This window comes from Anopheles moucheti, chromosome 3 (assembly GCF_943734755.1).
Source record: "Anopheles moucheti chromosome 3, idAnoMoucSN_F20_07, whole genome shotgun sequence".
NCBI classification, from domain to species: Eukaryota; Metazoa; Arthropoda; class Insecta; order Diptera; family Culicidae; genus Anopheles; species Anopheles moucheti.
The window spans coordinates 61,220,862-61,240,693 of NC_069141.1; the positions used below are offsets into that span (position 1 = coordinate 61,220,862).

General features: G+C 45.7%; 1 protein-coding gene across 6 annotated transcripts; it reads left to right on the forward strand.

Annotated features, from left to right (window-relative positions):
* Window positions 1-1,123: 1,123 nt before the first annotated feature.
* LOC128304149 (arginine kinase 1) lies at window positions 1,124-18,643 on the forward strand. Of its 6 annotated transcripts, none has more exons than XM_053041293.1 (4): window positions 10,330-10,428; window positions 15,664-16,494; window positions 17,221-17,405; window positions 17,494-18,643. In XM_053041293.1, exons 2-4 carry the CDS (start codon window positions 16,358-16,360, stop codon window positions 18,396-18,398), a joined length of 1,227 nt encoding a protein of 408 aa, XP_052897253.1. In that variant the 5' UTR covers window positions 10,330-10,428; window positions 15,664-16,357; the 3' UTR covers window positions 18,399-18,643. The 6 variants fall into 6 exon arrangements, with proteins under 6 accessions (XP_052897258.1, XP_052897257.1, XP_052897253.1 ...); XM_053041294.1 differs by having other exon boundaries at window positions 17,224-17,405; XM_053041295.1 differs by having other exon boundaries at window positions 10,332-10,428; window positions 15,664-16,461; window positions 17,224-17,405.
* Window positions 18,644-19,832: the final 1,189 nt, after the last annotated feature.

Consider the following 19,832-nt stretch of genomic DNA (forward strand, 5'->3'; position numbering starts at 1 on the left):
ACTTTGCTTTGGATAAGCAAAATTTATAGCTAATTTATATTTGTTTTAGTTGTCGTAAAGTATGTAACGAAGAGCGTGGGATGAGTGGCAAAGGATACACTAACAGTCGACCAGAAAATGTTTATATTCAAACTACCATAATTATCACCCGTCTTTCTTCAGGTTTATCAATATTGTTCACTGACTACGATCGTCGTATTTCTCAGTTCGAGGAACCTGTCTAGTCGAAGTTTGATGATATACCGGTATATACTCAAAACAAATTCTTTGACAAATATCATCAATCAATAGTTGCATCATCACTATAAGTTATCTAAATCGATCCAAAATTTTCGGCAGTGTTTGTTTTTTTTTTAACTGTAACGGATATCTTCCGATCTAACATAGTAACACTCCGCCAGTAATGAGGTTATTACATCAGACTTTTTTCTGTCAAGCATGTTTGTCGTCTATCTGCCAAACACGACTCTGGCAGAGCAATTGACAGGCACAAACTACTGGACAAAGCAAATCGGAATTGGGCATGCTCAATTCCGGCCAATCCGGCTGTTGTTGGTCGATATTGCTTCAAAAGAAAAATATTTCACCAGGACGATAACATGTTGTGTTTTTGGCGTTTTTAGGCTTGTCATATAATCTCACAGGCCGCACAAAATCACCCAGTAGGCTGGATTTGGAAATAAATATGTACCGGCTGTTACTGCCACGGTATGAATATGGGTTAAAGTCAGAAATAAAAACTGATTTCCCTGAATTTATCATTATCATTCCCTGAAATTGTCATTATCTATAGCCAAAAAAAACCAACCCCTAAAACTGCTACCGTCCACAAGCACCTTAACTTCGCTGTCGCCTGTTCATCCCCACCAGAACGAAACGGAAGATATACGATGGGGATACTCGCATACAAACGCGCGTTTCGTGTATCCACGCGCAGCAGCGCGCGCTCGGGGAAACAGAGCCCACCTTTGCCATCATGAGAGTGAGCGAGACTCGTGAACGCACGAGTACGGATTTAGCGGGGGGTCTTTCGCTTGGTGCCAAACCCGAAGTGGGAACGATCTTGAAGCGCAGTCCCGAAGTTCGACCCCAGGCAGGCAATAAAACCATCTCACCGCGATCACACATTTGTTCAATTTCGTTTGAAATCTCGTTGAGTTCGGCGGTTGGAAAAAAGGTGAGCTCTCGCTGTAGTCCCACCGCTCTAGCCGTGTGGGTCCCTCTGCATTTAGATACAAGATACTGTGTGCCCAGTTGAAGCTCCAAGTGTTCCGAATCGCAAGCCACCAAAAATGTGTAGTTTAGAAACCACCATACCACCGGCAAGTGGATAAGTTAAGCACGGGAAAGGATGGGACACCGTAACGTCCAACGAGTTTGGGAAGGTTTTTCTTTTTGGTGGTGCGCTTTTTTGTGTGCTGGAAATTGGACTCCGTTTAACCAAGCTCGAGGATGGTGCGAAAATCCTTCCCTGTCGCTTTGACTTGTTCGTCTCATGCCGGGTGGTGATCGTTCAAACTGGTAGTTCATTGCCCCCCAAACAACGTACAACGCAGTCTGCTGTTACTCCCCAATGGTAAAGCGTAAGTAGTAGGATTTGATTATTACATTTTTCGATGGCAAAACTACAAGGCAAACTTATTAGTGGCGGTGTTGCGAAATATGAGGAAAAAAAACAAGAACCCAAAGCATTCGTGACCCTGTTCGTTGATCGTAACGAACATTTGTGCGACATGGTGTGAAAAACATTAACGCAGAAGCGAGAGAACAACGGGAAGGATATTAGCAATTCGTTTGCAATAGTTACATAAGCACGGTGACTCGCACGAGGGCGTGAGTGTGTGTTGTTCGTGCAAATTGTCAACGGCGTCATTGTTGGTTTTATTTTTCACCACAACTCGCGGTGTGTGTGCCCATCATTGTGGCCCCCCCTGAATTATCGAAACATTTTCCCGTTCGTTGTTGCCCGTGCATAACGCGCCGGCCGGTGTTTTATTTAAGCAGAAAAGTTGCATAAAAACCCTGTCAGTGTGTGCGTGTACGTGTTTCTACTGTTTCTGGTGTGCCTGTGTGTGGCGTGGTGTGTGGTGTGCGCGCGGTGTGATGCGATGCCATGACGGTCGCGCGCGTCCCTCTGACTCATAAACCTGTTTATTTAGCTTCATTCCGTTCAATTTAAAGCCAATTTGCCTCGATCGCCCCGACGTCAATTGGCGGTGCAGAGGGCACACAAAACCGCTCCGTTGTGTGTGTTGCCATGCAATGGTAGTGGTGGCGGTGGTGTGGTTTTCGCGTTCCGCGTCTCGTGGTAAAGTGTGTCCACGGGGTTTATTTCCCCCATCACGTACAAACGCCACAAACGTTTGCCTGTGGACGATGATGATGATGATGATGAAACCGGCACGAAAATATGTGCGTAAAGTTCTGCCGAAATGCATTTTAGAGCAAGAACGAAAACGGCGTCCAACGTAACCGTTTTAAATACCCAGTTCGTTGCCCCCTTCCCAATTCCGGCGTCAGGCGTGGATATGAATTTTGTAGCAAGAGAAGCCCCAGCACGGTTTGGGTCGACATTTTGCAAACCGGGGAAAAGAAACTTGCTACGGGAAAATGGGCTTCTCCCCACGCTTTCGTCTGAGAACGAAGCAAGGAACAGAGAAAACGCCCGATGGCCAAATAAGATCATGCAGTAGAACGAAGAAATTGAGGTCTCTCGAACGCCCCTGCCTTTAGCTCACACTGGACGACGCAAGAAGACAGCCAATTACCGGCTTCCGGTTGCGAATTTTATTCCGGTTGCAAAATGAAAATCGATCGCAGCCCGGGTCCAGTGGGGTGGGAACAATTTCTCAAATACCCCAAAATAAATGTATCGCCGTTTGCTTTCAGCCCTTTCAGCGGGAAGGTAACTTTTTCCACCCAGAAACCACACGCACACCACAGGCCTCTTAAAGTACAGGCGTATGTTCTCCATTGTGAATGGCGCGGGAACGCAAATGATCTTCAAAGGTGCGATAGCAGGCAAAAGAAGGTTTCACTGCTTAATGATTTTTCCTCCCAACAATACTGCCACAGGGTGAAAGAATCGCGAGAAAATTAGACTCCCGATGAAACAATCTCGGTGCAAAAGCAGTAGACGGAACGACGAAAAGAAGCACGATGAGGAAAATGATGACGCTTGTAAGGTTGCCGGAACGGGTGAGCGGAAGCCTACAGTGTCTTCAGTGCCTTCGGCGGAAGAAGCACTTTGCATACAATGGGCAACCTGATTCGCCTGCAACAACGCGCTGGACATGCATCGGCACACGTACATCGGCACCGGAAACATTACTACACCCGTCATACAACACATCAACTCAATTACGATGCTCATTTTCGATTAGGTAATATGTGTTACGATTTTTTTGTACTGAAATGCTTCTTTACTTATTTATCTTTTAGTAACGACACTGCCATAATTACTATAAAAACGATACTTTTAAGGCCAGAAACCTCGACGCTTTACATTCAAGTCCCGTGGTCACAACGCACAGAAATCCCGGGCTTTTTCGCACACACTGCAACGTTCATCGATCGTGCGGGAAATGTGTCTCCCCCATATTGCAAACGAACCACACGAAAAGTGCACCACAGGGTGTCTCCCAAGCCCCCAGTACCCAGTCCCCCGGGGAGTGGGAAAAGTTGTTACGGCATCACGCGCGCTGGAAAATGTGCTGCGCAGCATCATATTCTCCATCTTGCGTTACCTAACAGCCGCGCGCCAGTGGGAAGAGATTTTGACATGTTGGCAGTGCCGCCGGGTGCCGGGTGAACAGCGGTGATTGCGAATTCGAGTTCAAGGTCACCGGGTTTTCCGAAGCCACTGTTGTGGGCGGGCGGCTTCCCTATGTGCTTTTACCATAAATATAGCACGGGGGTTCTTCCGTTTCCTGTACGCTTCTTCCTTGTTGGAGGTGTGTATAGTTGCGTAACTATTTATACATCTGCCGGTGTGTGCTTGGTGTGTGGTACATAGACTTGCCGGATGTCCGAGAGGATATATTCGAAAAGGGATAAAAAATACAAAATGTAGGTTATATGCAATGTTCGACTCTATATGGGAAAGGACATCATTTATGCAAACGAAAGAAAACAAGCGAATGGAAGGCTCACTCACTCACTGTTACGCAACCTTGCGAATCGATATAGAACCCTGGTGGACGGTCGGTAGAGATAGGTGATGTAAAACGGAAAGCTTGTATGGAAGTTAACCCATAGAACGGAACAGAAGCGGGAAGGAAAGAATTGAAAGGATGGTGACATGATGGTGGGAGAATAGGGAGTAGGAAGTTGTTAGGTAGCAATTTAGTTTTATGTAACCCAAACGGTTACCGGGAATCTAGGACATTCCCCGGGAAAAGTTTCATATTTCTCTGTTGACTCTCCCCCCTCTCACGGCTATCAGCTGCGACACGAAGGCATGGTCTCACAGGGGTCGGAAATGGGATCATTTAGCGCCAGTGTCTGATATACGAACACTTTTTTCCATGCGTTTCTCGAGAATGTTTTCGGGTTTGCATTCATTTAATCACTCCGCGTGAGAACTGCTAACATATGTGGCATCCTGTCATACCGAAGAGTGAATGCCAGAGTATATTATTTTATTATTCCGCGGTTAGCCCTCCGTTGGATTGTGGTTTATAATGTATACAATAATTTACTCGTACCAGATCAAATCAAATGGTGGACATTCTACTTTTGTTGCGTACCAAAAATATCTCGTTTGAATATTATATTACTAAAACCAACCGACAGAGCGCGGTGGAAATGTGAGACAGTTTTAAATAATGTATTCAAGAATGGTTCGATTTTCGAGTTATTTCATCTAATTAACCAGCAAAAAAAACCGTTTGTGTGCATGTCTCCACCTACTAACATTTTCGCCCAGAACAAAAACCCTCGAGTGTGCTGCGTGTGTGGTTTAATCACCGGAGAATCAGATAGAAGGCCAGCCCGGATCATGTTACCCGCTGCCTTCCGAATAACTCTCCAAGAGCAAGCAAACGAGGCGCCTTATTAGGCTTAACGTTAGCGAAAGCATTGCAAATCTTTCGCTAATATACTTGGGTAATGCACAGTTTGTTTAAACGCCTGCACACACAAACGCCACCACACAGTGTGCCCGGTGTGTGCATGCCAATTCCCGGTCCAGCACTTACTTTGCACGGGTGTGTTTCTATCTCTTAGTTTGCTTTAACAATAATTGCCCCTTTTATTCCGCATGCCATTACTAAAAACCCACGGACGGATGTCGGTGGTGCGCGCTTGATGCAGATGATGCAATCGTCGGAGAAGTCGGATAGGGGACATTCAGAAGTCATCTCTGAATTTCTCGCATAATTATCTCCTAAAGCAAGCGAGAGTTGCGATACACACCAGCTTCCCCGGGTACGTACCTTCACAGGGGAATGTTTGGTTGCTTGTGCAACAAACAAACGAACAGAAAATTTTAACATCTTCAGTACAAATGTTTGAACTATGGAATGTAACTAATAAGCTACGGTAACGCCACTGCTAATCTAAACTCGAAATGAAACCCCAGTGCATGAACTGCACTATAATGCATGCAAATTATAACCAGCATATTTGCTTCGTTTGTGTAAATTACTCAGATAAATGAATTCGACCAAGAATAGTGGAACATTCGCGCAGTGGAAATATTATCTATTGGGGTTTCTTTTTCTTCTACATCGACTCACAATTAGATCATGGGTGCGACCCTATGCCCAGCATGCACCCAGTTTCTATTGTGTAACTTTACACGGTACACGTACAAATGTACGTGTGCATTAGAACATAACCGTCGAAGTGTGGAGCCGCATTCCAATTGTGATGGAGTGATGGCCAACTGCAGCGCGCGATGTATGCGGGGCAATGCATTTTCTCCGTTGACACATCTCGTCCACATTCCGCTGATTTTGGAAAAGCAAACTACACAAGCATGTTCACATGATGGACATTCCACGCTCACATGGTGCTGTATGCCACACTCAGATGAATTACGTTTTTTTGTTGTCTACCCCCGGGGCCCATTTGGTGGCCCGTTTGAGCAGTGAAGCATCCCCAATGTGCGCACACATTTTCCGCACAAGGTGGCAAGTGAGATGGCAAAAGGCAATGAGCGGATCCCCGCAAACAATCCCGCGCTACAGCTCCGGTTCTAAACAGACGTTTCCTGTGAGTTTTGCTTTTACTTTTGCGCAAATATATGCAACCATTTATGTGCGTATGTTCTGGTTATGCAACCATCTGCCGTTTGCGTTATGATATTAATGCATTCTAGTGCGATAACTTAGGTGGATAATGTTACCCTGCCAATGTGTCATGCCCCGAGAGCGGTTCAAAAGCTGCTAACCGAGATTGATGCTGATGCATGCAAGTTTGTGTTTCTCACAGGATGTAATCGCTCTCAAGGTTGGAATTGTACTTGAACGTGTTTAAAAACACAATTGTTGTTTTTTCAGTCATTTGATTTCGAATAAGATAAAGTATAATCTTAAATTTCTGGCTAATCCTAATTTAACGCTTTCTTAGACCTCTTGTTCGTTATGTAACATTGCCTAGCAGAGGGGTGAAATTTATTATCTCAAGTCGCCAGCCAGTAGCGTGAACTAGAATAGAAGATCATACGATCGTCAATCAGGAATAGCTCTGCAGAGCAACTGTCGCTTTAGATCGCCTCTTTCCTCATAGCTTGCTGAAGGCAGAAGATTATATTTATAAATTGCTCAACGTCTGCGGAACGGTCTCTCGGAGACAATCTTCCCGCTGGGAATGTGTGGCTATTCTCGTGTAAGTGACATAAATTTTATGTATTTTTTATTTTGCCTCACCATTAGTCCATTCTCTCTTCCCCCGGCGGCAGACAAGCTTTGGCTGATTTAGATGGAAGATTCTAGAAGCTTGGAAAAAGAAGCGTTGCATTGCTTCGCATTTTGCAATGTCGGATATGAATAAGAAGCAATTCCATTTCCTTTTTCTAATTTAGCAATCAATTGCCGGCAAAACGTGTGGAAGTGACTGAGCGAGGCTGGTCTCCGGAGCGTGACTTTTGGTGACTATTCTACAGCCTGGAGACTATTCTTGCCTTTTGCAACACAGAGCTGTTATATCTATTCGTAATGCAACTTACGGGCACCGAATGCTGCATAAACAGCGCGCTTACCGTGCACGAATATCTGATGAGTATACATAGCTGCGAGCTCCGGGCCGTTTGCATAATTTGCAGCCAGCCGCAGGAAAAGATTCATTTAGCTTTCAAGCTAATGCGCTGAATGTTTCGACTTGTTTCCGAATAGCTTCAATTGTTTCAATTGGCTCGCTAGACAGGATGAAATGAAGCAGGTGACGCGAAGTTGAAGGCGGCAGAGTCGGTATACTGCCATTGAGACGAATTTATTTAGTTTGCAATTTATGCGAGTAAGATGTTAAGACATCTAGAAAAAGGAAGTTTATTTTTATGTACCAAGAACTCATGATTAAAGTTACATCACTTAATATGTCTATTTTCACAATACTAAGAATATAAAAAAGTCAAACGTGACTGCTTCATTCTCAACCTTGATCTACCACTCGAACGTTGTTTTGACACGAACATCACACGATTCCCTTGGGGGAAGAAAATCCGTGACTGATGTAAAACCGTTCACGTTCAGTGTTGAATAACTTATTGCCCTTGTAAATCTTTCCTTCAAATAAGCCTTTTCCAAAAGAACATTACCATTTCGAATTATATATTCTAATAGATCTGTTCTAACTACAGAAACGGATTTTTATATGCTCTCTCTCACATTGAATCGCTCTCCTTTTCGTTTGACACTACAATGTTCAGATTGAAAAATCATGTAAACAAATGGGTAATGATGATAAAACAATCTGTTAAAAACCACACAAGACATTTACGCCGGTAAACAACTGCCCAGCGCGCTGTTGGTGGTGTGCCGAAAGTAAGAAGAGAAATGCCCGAAATAAATCAAGCCTCACACGGCAAGGCAATACCATTTTTTGTTTGTAGCCGTAACAGCCGCATAGATATTTTTGAAGCTGGTTGCGTGTGTTTCTATGATCTCCGATATCGTTTAGGAAAGGAAGGAAGGAACACACACAATCGCTAGATTAAATTTATTGAATAAAGGATTCGTGCAATCGAAACAAGGCGTAGGTGTGTTTTGTTTCCCCGATGCACACGAACGCCCCCGGCGGGAAATTGCTATCGTTTAAAAATAATTGCTTGTAAACGGTGAATTATATAACGATAAACCCGTAAACAGTATCGGCAGGACGGGCTAATTTGATCTCGCTCGACAGTGAACTGGCACTAGTTTAAACTTTAAAAGCCAACAGAATTTCGAAAATAACAAACAAGACTGTGATTTTAAATTATTTACAAATAAAACTATGAATCAATAATAAACATATTAGCTATACTGAGGATATATAGAAACAGATAAAATCAAAATTAAAAGACGGATAATACTAATCGTCCCATAATTGTATTGTACGAACCACGTTCTCGCTAGCGACGAACGCGCCATCTGTCGGCAACGGGTGTAAACCACACATTCAAACTGCAGCAAGTAACCGTTCGCGTACGGGTAATCAGTTGCCTTGCCCTTGAGATAAATCGTATCAATTTAATTTCGCTAATCGTATAACGTTATCATGCTCCATAAACTCCTTACCTTCAAAAAAACAGGTCCTTATCATGCTTTTGCACTTCTATGGCATGCTGCAAAACATCAGCTGCACGTTACAGTGTGCAAACAAATAGTTGCGCTTTGATATCTTTACTCCCTTTATCAAACATTTATTGCACGTTGATGATAAAAGTACGTACACCCAAACATGATGGCAAGAGTGCATTTCTACACTGTTTATCTGTCCCGTGATATGGCATTTCGTGTTACACACCGCCGTAACATGGGTTTAACTTTTGCTGTAACAGATGAAGGTGAATGTCATGGTGATTTTTTTTTAACCTTTTTACAAGCTTTCGAGATACCATCAGAGACACACACATGATCGGGTCTAGATGCTGATAGGCAATGCGAGATGGAGGGGAAAACACAATGGTGATATATTATCAGCAATTTTTTTTTTTGCACCTCCTTGGGCTGCATTTCGTTCGTCATACGCATAAGACAAGCCATCAATTAAATTGATTAGTCATAAATTTTAATGCCACCATACCTTTTTATCACTGATCCCCTACACCGTATTTCGGGAGGGCATTGTTGTTCCCCCGTCTGCACCGGGATCGCGATTATCATCATACTGATTGATTGGGTAACAGTGTGTTATACGTAACAGCACCAAAGCACCGGTCACACGAGCTCAATGGCTGTAACGAGATAAAGTGTAGGACAATCAATATATTCTTCTTCCTACAGTGCTGCAAACTGTATTGGTATATCTCCGTGTGAAAGTGGCATGTAATATTTGAAGAATAATGTCAATCCCTCAATCCACACACACTAGCAACGGTTATCAATTGATGGGAACCCTTCTTTCCCACCTTTTCATCCTTGCAAACAATGGGTCCAACATTGTGGCAGTACTATACAGGGACGATAATGCAAGATACGGCCCGGAAAAGAAACAGAAAAAATGTCCTCAAAAGCACACACAACCTCAACCCAATTCTTCTCGCTGTAGTCTTATTGAGCGCACGCTATTACATGCCGACCCCCAATTGACATGTTGGTCGTCTTCTCGCATTGAATGCTATCAATACATGAGATGGTAAACCTTCCAAGTGGGAAGGGTTTAATAAGCCTCTCTATGCCCTCTCCTCGACCGGTACCTAGCCCGGAACCCGGCGGTCTCTCCAGCCAAATCAACAACCCGTTCGGCGTGCAACACCTCCGATAAGACCCGTGTAACCCACTACACCATTCCTTTCGGACAATATAGCTCCTCTTCGTCGATACGCTCGCGACACTTGCAAAGACGTCGTTATGTGGTGCGTTGATAAGTACACGGGATGCCTGGGGGAAGAGAGGACTGTCCTAAGCGATGCGGTGCAAGGGCAGCGATGGCAGAGGGCACTTGCTGCCAAAACAGTGCTGCCCACAAACCTGCTTCGGTCTCTTCACGCTACCGTGAACCTGTTCCGAATCTCGCGCGTTGAACCTTGTCTCTCTTTCTTGGTGGCACCCACCGTGTGGGTATGTACCGGATTGGAGCCTCCAATTTGACAGTCCGTGTTTCGCTATCCGTGCGTGTACAAGTGCGGCTTCGATAGGGTCGCGAGTTGTCCGAGAGTTGTTGAAGTCGCCGGGTAGAGAGGGGAGACAGGCGGGTTTCACGAGTGACTATGAACAGATGATAGTTTAGAACGCGACTGTGTGTAGAATCAAGACAGAGCGCATGTGATTCATCAAATAGATTGTAAAAGAAACTATTTGATAATACCCTGAAAAGGAGGAAGAGCATATATATTACCAATTGCTGTAATATCTACAAAGTGTTTAAAAATTGTAGAACTTCAAGGAATTATTAGGTGTTTATGATATCGTCTTGTTATGCCAAATTCTGGTGTGGCTCGTGTGTCTGTTTTTATATAGCTGTTGATGTAAACACCACCATTGCCAACTTCTCGCACCGAAGTTCACTACAATCCAGCGATCGTCGATCGGCCAAAATAGTGAAAGCTTTTCTCAACCATAAACTTTTCTTCTCAATCTCCCTCTCTCTCTCGCTCTCTCTCTCTCTTTCTCTGCGTCCTCCTTTCTTTCTGGAAAGTGAAAACCGAGCTCCCCCAAGTCCACGCAATCATAATTGCGGTCTTTTTTTTAAACCACATCTGAACTCCCCACCCAACAACCATAAGCCATCCGATAGATAGACACAATATCGGTGGAGTATTTTGCTCACCTCAAACAAACCCATGCTCCAGTAATTACGCCGACCTCGCACGGGGTTCACGTCTGCGTAGCGCAAGTGCGTGTGTGTTTGTGTATGTGTGCATGCGATCTTTCTTCCGGAAATAGCTCGGAACTACTGTTATACTGCCGCCGGTGTGTTGTTGGTGCCCTCGTTCTTCCATCACTTGAACCGCGGCAGCGGGTCTTGGAGCCGAACGTGAAAATATTGAACCTGACGTTTTCTATAACCCGTAGCGATCACCACACCCATGGCCGGTTGGCGGGGAAAGTTCCTAACGGTGTTCTACGGTGGTTTCGCGCTGTACGGCATCGGCATCGTTTGGCTCTACTGGAGTGGATACTTTGAGCTGAATGAGCAAGACGGCGGGTAAAGTTCCCAATGACAACTGTGTACTGTGCACGCCGGTACATTTGAGTGTACACTCTGACTGGATGGAATTTGGAACCATTACGGCAACATTGATACGTGGAATAGGGCATTTTGGTAGGGGGCGCAGCAGTATATCGCTGTAAATGATCGGAATGGAGTAGTAATCACACCGTATCTCACTCAATGTGCGCCAGTTTTGCGCGTATGTATATTGCTTTTTGCACATGCATAGCTGCTGCTGATGCGATCTTATCGTGGTCTGCCTGCGATAAAACTGTACCCAACCGCCGCGCGCGTTGACTCTTGTGCAAACAGCAGGAGTGTGAGGCGGGGTGGTATATATGCACAAAACTGTGTCATTCTGTGTGCTCTCCTCGCGTCGTCTCCACGGCAAATATGAAATGCGCAAGCCACTTGTCTCGTTCAAAACGAAGGAAAGCAGAAACACCGGATGCTGTTGGATTGGTTTTCATTTCCATAATTTTGAAGTTGTTACTTTTGTGTAGACTAAATTGTCAATATAAAAAACACGAGTTAATTCCTCATTATCTGACATTGCACTGTAGCTAAAAACGAAAAGATTACGCTACTCGCCGCTAGATGGCGCCACCATCGCCAGTGAGAAAATGTGAACGTTTGAATTTCTGGGATGCAACTCATCCTTTCACACTCCCCTTACATTGTCCTTTGTGTTTCTTCCTTTACCACCCCGACACACAAATGTGTTTATATCCTTTTTCCACCTTCCTCCCACGGATGGCACGATAGTTGTTGTGCGTGACTACTGAACGTGTACCGTGAACTCGATGGCATTCAACCGTTGTTTATCTTCATTTTTTATCACATTACTGTGTTGCGCGCATTCCTGTTGACTTTTCCTGCTCCACCACCCGACGCCCGGAGGGGGTTGGTTATGGAAAAGGGCTCAGTTTGATAGTTGATTTGTTTACGACCGTAAAGGTGAAAAGTTTTGCCAACACGGTTTCTATTAATGGTCGATTTTACTTGCACGTTGCGCCTCTCTCTCCACTTGAGGCGGATATGGTTGCGCAGGAAATGGCCTTCGGTGTGTGGAGGTGGTGTAAGAAAATATCCTTGCGCTTTTGATGGGAATATATTTGTTTGCTTTTAAGGGTTAGAAAAAGATGGCAACGCAAAGGAGCAAAAGCGCAGTCAAGCGCGCGCGTCTCCATTCCAAAGAAGCAGTCGTGTCGCTTCCCATGGTCCCATGGTATCACCGCAGATTGTTTACACCCTCAAACAGCGGAAACCCGGCAGCAGGTAGTGTAGTGGTTGCGTGGAGAAAATGTTTCCTTATTATGGAACCTCGATCCTTCCTTTTCCTCCTTTGGGGGACCGTCACAGCCATGCTGGAATCAGTTCAAAGATCTTTTAAAACTTTTTAATTAATTAGAAACTTTTCCCTACATTATTTGTTTTATTTCCCTCGCTCGTCTCACTCCTCTCTTTCTGTGTGGAAAATATAAAAAGTTTTGCATTTTTTTCAAGTTTGATCCATAACGAATGACTTGTCACACGGAGAGGGAGTGTACGATAGGAGATCGAATAAATTCAATAATTCGTCACAGTCAAGGGAGAACCTTCCTCTCATGCGTATGTGTGTGTGTGTGTGTGTGTGTGTGTGTGTGTGTGTTGTAGGGACACACCTAATGACCGGCATGTCCTTCTTTGTCCTTTCGGGCGAGAGATACGCTTGGGCCTGTGTTCCTTAACACCCGGAAGTTGAGGGCATACATTCAAAACGCGCAAAACCGCGTGTTGTGTGCCATTGTCCTGTCCGCCGCTGTGAGGGTTGCGTTGTGCTCTCTCCGGAGAAATGCGCCGGAACGTGGAGATATTGCGAGAGCAATGGCAAAACACCCCTATCAGTAGCCGGAATGGTATCCGCCTTGCGAAATTGCATCCATATCGAAAGCAGTGCAAATCGCGCGAGTATCGTTTAATGTCTCAAAGCTTTAAAAGGACATTCATGAAAGGACATAAGAGATTCGCTCGTTCTCTCGATTGCGGGTTTTGGGTTGCATTAATAATCCTTGTTGTGCAAGTGTGTGTGTGTGTGTGGTTTTCTCCTATTTTGCCATATGCCGGTGACGGCGCCTAGACAAACGGCCGCGACGAGATCCTTCCCTAAAAAGGATCGCGTTGTTGCAACCCCTGATGCTGTAAAAGTAATAGAAGCAGGGACGCAGCAAACAAAAAATGTGTCTGGGCACAAGGCGTAACAGACGCGCATCCCCGAAACGTCCTTTGATTATTCACCCCACCGGGTTTTACTGATGTGTGGCGCGCGTTCATGTGTGCCGAACACTCTCTCTCTCTCTCTCTCTCTCTCTCTCTCTCGTGTAAGGACACGCGAGCACATACACGGGTAACGGAGAATGGTAGTGAATGATCGCTGTTTGCTTCCTTTTTAGGGAGATATCAAAAAGACCGGGGACACTGTCCCAATGCCGGGCATGTGTATGACCCATTTGCTACACACCACACCACCAAAGGGCGCACATAGGGGTGGGGTTGTGTGCAGCAGCAACAGCAACAAACAACAAAACAGAAAACGAGACATGACGAAATGACGATCCTTGCACGGTAGTAAGGACATTTCCCGCCGATGGATGCGACTTCATGCCAGACAGAGATGAAAACTAAATGGAAAAGCGTATCCTCCCAACACACACACTTGCACAGCTTTCTCAAAGAAGAAATAGAGAGAACGTCCTGTCGCTTATCTGCCGTGGTGTGTATGTTAATGATAGCAACAGTACACCGCTGTACGTACGGTTCAATGGATTGTGGACGCGTTTTTCCAACTCGTGCCCTCTCTTTTCTACACACACACACCCCTAAATGTATGTCCTGTGTGTGTGTGTGTGTGTGCGTGTGTGTTTCTTCAGAGAGTGCGAGAGAACGCGTCGTGGTTTAGCAGAGCCGCGCACGGGAGAGAGACGCCGCGTTTTCTTTTTTTGTTCGCCCTGGAAGGACGTCCAGCAGCAGGATTATAGGAGTTAGTCGCGGACCCCCAGAACTAACCCAAGTCTGTCTTTCCCGTGTCCTTAGTGCGGCAGGATATATAAATCCCGGTTTGTTAGTGTGGCGCGTCCTCGCGGCAAAAAGCAAGCGACCATCCCCGTTTGTGTTTTTGATTTTGTAGAACTTTCCGCCAAGCAGACAACAGTTCCACCGCGTGTGTGTGTGTGTTTTGTTTGGCACCAACAAACAAGAAAGAGAACAAAAAAAAAAACAACAACAGAAAACAGAACATTTTCCTATAGCCTTTTTGTTGCCAATCTTCCAAATTGATAGTCGCTTTTCGCGCGCGCGATTTTTTGTGTTTGCACACGGAAAACCCGTATCAGGCACGGAGAGGATCAGTGTGTTTTTAATTTTAGCAGTGTTTTATGGCGAACAATTTGAAACAAAAATTGATGAAAAGGAAAACTGTGTTGGGGAGGGGGAGTCATCACCCCAAATTCAATTTTATCTTTTTATCGGTTGTGCGAAAAATGATGTTTGTTTCAGAGGGTTATAATTTGTGTATCACACAGCGAAAAGCACGCCTTTTGCACGGGAAATCCTCACAATCCTAAGAGAAATAGTGTCAAAAACCCGTTGTTTTCTAGTGCGCTAGTGTGTTAGTCACCCTGGACGCTTCCCTAGTTGCAGAATGATAACCAATGCGTCAAAGTGCCTAGTCAAATTCAAACTACCGAAACATATTAAATCGTTTAAAGATCGATTTCGAATTGATCGACCGTTGCACAATTTGAGTTCCATTTCCAACAGTCGCAAAAGCTTAGGACGATCGCGTGTCCCAGGCGAGGGAAGATTTTTCTTCCATCGCGCACAATATCGGCTTGCTGAAAAGGCTTTCCATCGCAAAAAGGGTGCGGCGGCTCGCTGGTTGTGTGCGTGCGCGCGCGTATTTGTACCACAGGGCGCCTTGTATTGCGTGGTATGTGGTTATGGCGAGAGCATGAGCGAGACGGCACACTGACTCTAGGACACGCCGACCAGGGACTGTTGAATCTTTCCGTCGGTGTCGCTGGGCGGCGGAAGAGAAGGATTGTGTACTGTGTTTGGGAGAGGAAATAAAATAGTTTTTTTTTTGCCGAACAACGCCTTCCACCGGGGGAAGAATCAACAGCAGCTACAACAATAATACTTTGAATTGAATGAAGTTTAGAGTCAGGTCGAAGATATTGCATACGCGATTAATTATCAAACTATGTTTGACTTTATTGATTTGGTTTGACAACCATTTTTGGGAGGAAGAGTTCAAAAGAAAACCCCCACCCATTAAACGATACAAATTGGGTAATATACTAATAAATCTTATGGTTCACCGATTAGCAGCAACCACCAGCACCTTTAGCCAAAGACTCACAACGAGGGGAGTAGCAGTGTATAATTAGGTGTAGAATACAGCGTGAAGAAGGAAATTATTTAAATTCCATTCCTCCCGCACAAACACACACACACGCTCCCCCTTCGAACCGTGATTAAACTTAAACCAAAAAAAAAGACTTAACCCGTTTTTGAGAGTGCATTTTACTGAGGTGTAGTGAATAATAGTAAAGCGGCAAAAATCCCAACTTAAACCTCTACAAACATAAGCTTATTCGTGTGGGGCGTGTTCGCTTGAAAAGACAACCGAATTTCCACGCTCAATACCACCACCCGACAGTGTTCAACTACGCGCAACACACACTTCATTCCTTCGAAGTTTGCTTCTCTCGTATGCCTCGCGTACGTCGAAAGAGGTAGATCGTCGTCTCATTCCAAAAAGGGAAAAGGTGGCTACGATCAGATTACGTGTTCCGCCTTGATCATCCTTACCGCCAGAACCGGTGCAACGTGTGATAAGGGCACATTCCAACAGCGAAGTAATAATAAAAGTAGTAGCAGTAAGCGCGATATTGGTAGTGTAACGATAAGCGATTGTAAGGGACCAACACGAATCCAATCTCGAACCGACTCGAGACAACACTACCGAAACCAACAGCGATCAGCAGTACCACCGCCGACACATACAACCAGCACCAAAATGGGTGGATGCGCCTCGAAGGACAAGAAGGACAGTAAGGTGGTTGAGAATGAAACAGCGGCCGGAACGGGAACCGATGCCGATGCGGCCAACGGTGGCGAAGGGTGTGTATCAAACTCGATGGTATTTTTGTCGAGGTAAGTGGTGTGCGGTCGGACGGCCACCGGCACCGACGGACTAGACAAGGGAGGAGGGGGTGTGTGTTTTGCGCAGTCTGCCTTCAATAGATGTGTGTAACAAACACGGGCGGTGTTATCCTTCCCGAACGGCCGTTTTGGGCACGGGCAACAGACAGGGGGGATTGTTTCTCACAGCGCAAATGGTGTGTGCTGTGATGGCACAATGAAGAATTGCTTGCTGAAGAATATATGTCCACACGCGTCCGTCCGGTAAAATCATCCGGGGACGCAACTTGCTTCCGGCAAAATACAGTCAGTGACGTTGTGTGCAAATTCAAGAGGGAAGAGACAGTGTGGACCAATCGAGACTTGGTACATAGTGCTGTCAACAAGACATCATACGTCCTGTTTTCATTACAGAACCGCATGAATGTAGAATTAATCTGCATAGAATGGAGATATAATATTATGAAACTGCCTCAAAAAGCGAGTAACATCGCAGTTTGAATGCGTAAAATTAAACTGTACGATAACTAATTCAGTACACAAGATAAATATAGATCTCTAGTAGTAGTTATATGCCATCGGAACATGTAAAAATCCTACTGCTGAACCTTTACAACAGCCTGCAGCCTGCTTGCTCGATAAAAATATTCCACTTTATGATCGTAAAACAATCATTGCCCACCTTGGAGCTAACAGTGATTTCATATCCCTTCTGTGCTTTCGTTGATTTCGTCCCAGCAGAAACAAATCAGACACCATGGTTGACGCAGCTGTACTGGAAAAGATGGAGGCTGGCTTCGCCAAGCTGGCTGCCTCGGACTCCAAGTCCCTGCTGAAGAAGTACTTGACCAAGGAAGTCTTCGATGCTCTGAAGAACAAGAAGACCTCCTTCGGCTCGACTCTGCTGGACTGCGTCCAGTCTGGTAGGTTCCGTTTGTGTACATGCATTGACCGCCCAGGGTCTCAGGTTGCACGCGACTAATTCCGCTCTTTCGCGGCCTCTTCCTACAGGTTTCGAGAACCCCGATTCCGGCGTCGGCATCTACGCTCCGGATGCTGAGTCGTACACCGTGTTCTCCGATTTGTTCGACCCAATCATTGAGGACTACCACAAGGGCTTCAAGAAGACCGACAAGCACCCGGCCCGTGACTTCGGTGATGTGAACGCCTTTAGCAACGTTGACCCGACCGGCGAGTACGTCGTGTCGACCCGCGTCCGTTGTGGTCGCTCGATGGAGGGCTACCCGTTCAACCCGTGTCTGACCGAGGCCCAGTACAAGGAGATGGAGTCGAAGGTGTCCTCCACCCTGTCCGGACTGGAGGGTGAGCTGAAGGGCAAGTTCTACCCGTTGACCGGTATGGACAAGGCCGTCCAGCAGCAGCTGATCGACGATCACTTCCTGTTCAAGGAGGGCGATCGCTTCCTGCAGGCCGCCAACGCGTGCCGCTTCTGGCCGTCCGGTCGCGGTATCTACCACAACGACAACAAGACCTTCCTGGTCTGGTGCAACGAGGAGGACCATCTCCGCATCATCTCGATGCAGATGGGTGGCGATCTCGGCCAGGTCTACCGCCGTCTGGTGACCGCTGTCAACGACATCGAGAAGCGCATCCCATTCTCGCACCACGACCGTCTCGGCTTCCTGACCTTCTGCCCGACCAACCTCGGCACCACCATCCGCGCCTCGGTGCACATCAAGGTCCCGAAGCTGGCCAAGGACTACGCGAACCTGGAGTCCATCGCCGACAAGTACAACCTGCAGGTCCGTGGTACGCGCGGTGAGCACTCCGAGGCTGAGGGTGGCATCTACGACATCTCGAACAAGCGCCGCATGGGACTGACCGAGTTCCAGGCCGTCAAGGAGATGTACGATGGCATCACGGAGATCATCAAGGCTGAGAAGGCGGCGCAGTAAGGTGTTGGTGCTGTGTACACTGCAAGCAGCCCTTTCCTTACAACACGTTTCTCTTACCGATTACACGATGATACACGACGTTAGCCGATGGTGATATGGATTGGATGGATATGTGATTCCAGCCGCAACTGAACTCAATACCCACTGAACAAACAAAAAAAAAACATCCACACGCCCGCGTGCGTTCCCCTCGCTTCTCTCCCCTTTTCAACCTTTCCCGTTCGCTCTCGTTATGCGTTTTCCTCCCTTCCGTGATGGAAATCGTTTGATAATGTTTTTGCTCTTGATGCGTGATCTTCGTGCCACGCGTAAAGAACCTTCGCGTAAACGGCAAACATTTCACAACGGAAGGAAAACACGGCATTACACCAAGTGTAATAAGGACATCCTGCTTGTCGATGGGATACCGCACCAGGCGTTACGCTTTATCCACCCACATACCTTGCACATTGATGTGCGGTCGGACTGAAGCCTGTGTTTGTGCGTGTGGTACCTTAGCACAATGGAAAGCAACGTATTTATTAAGACATAATACTGCATATGCATGGATGCCACACATATGTGCGCCATGTATCGAGGCGCACAGAAAACAAAAGAGTAATCAAATAACAGCTGGCTGTTGCAAAGGGGGACCGGTGATCTAACTTTACGGGGGAAGATAAAGAGTGGGTGTACACAACAGCAAAACACGCTCTCGCACAGCCAACAAAGAAAACAAATGCCAGCAGCAACACATAATAATTGAGAGTAAAGGTGGTATAGATAAACCAGGAGCAAAACACACATTTAATGGAGTAAGCAACAAAGTGAATTAAAAATAAAAAAAAAACAAACAAACAAAACCTAAAACAGCAAAATTAGTATTTCTTTGCGAATCGAGTATAGAACTTTTGAAAGAACAACAGCACGTTTTTACTAGATCTTCTAAGAATATCAGGGAGCAGGATATGAACTTAAGTTGTTTCATACCTACTTACTTGTTTATCATGCGCTACAATACTACTTGTGTCTTGGCCTGCCGCAGAAGTCTTCGGTCGAGCCCGTCGTCTGCCAATCCATTATGGCAACCTTTCTGACGAACGCATCAACGTCATCACCCAATTTGGGCCTACCACGCCTACCGCGCTATTCATGTGGGCGACCTAAAAGGACATTAGAGGTTGGGTTGTTCAGTATCATTTTCATGACGTGATCAGTCCACCAGAGCCTGGCAAGTAACAGAGGATTACTGTTCAACGGTGAGTCCATCGCTCAGGTCCTAGAGTTATTATAGTGACTCTTCTATTGTCCTTTCACACATACGAGACCAAAATTCCTTCTGAAGCCTCGCCGTGTCGGGGGCCCCAAAAAATTTGTGCCGATTGTACTTTTTTTGGAAATTGGAACAGTAGATTTAATTTATAGCACAAAATCTAATTTAAAATGTAAATAATT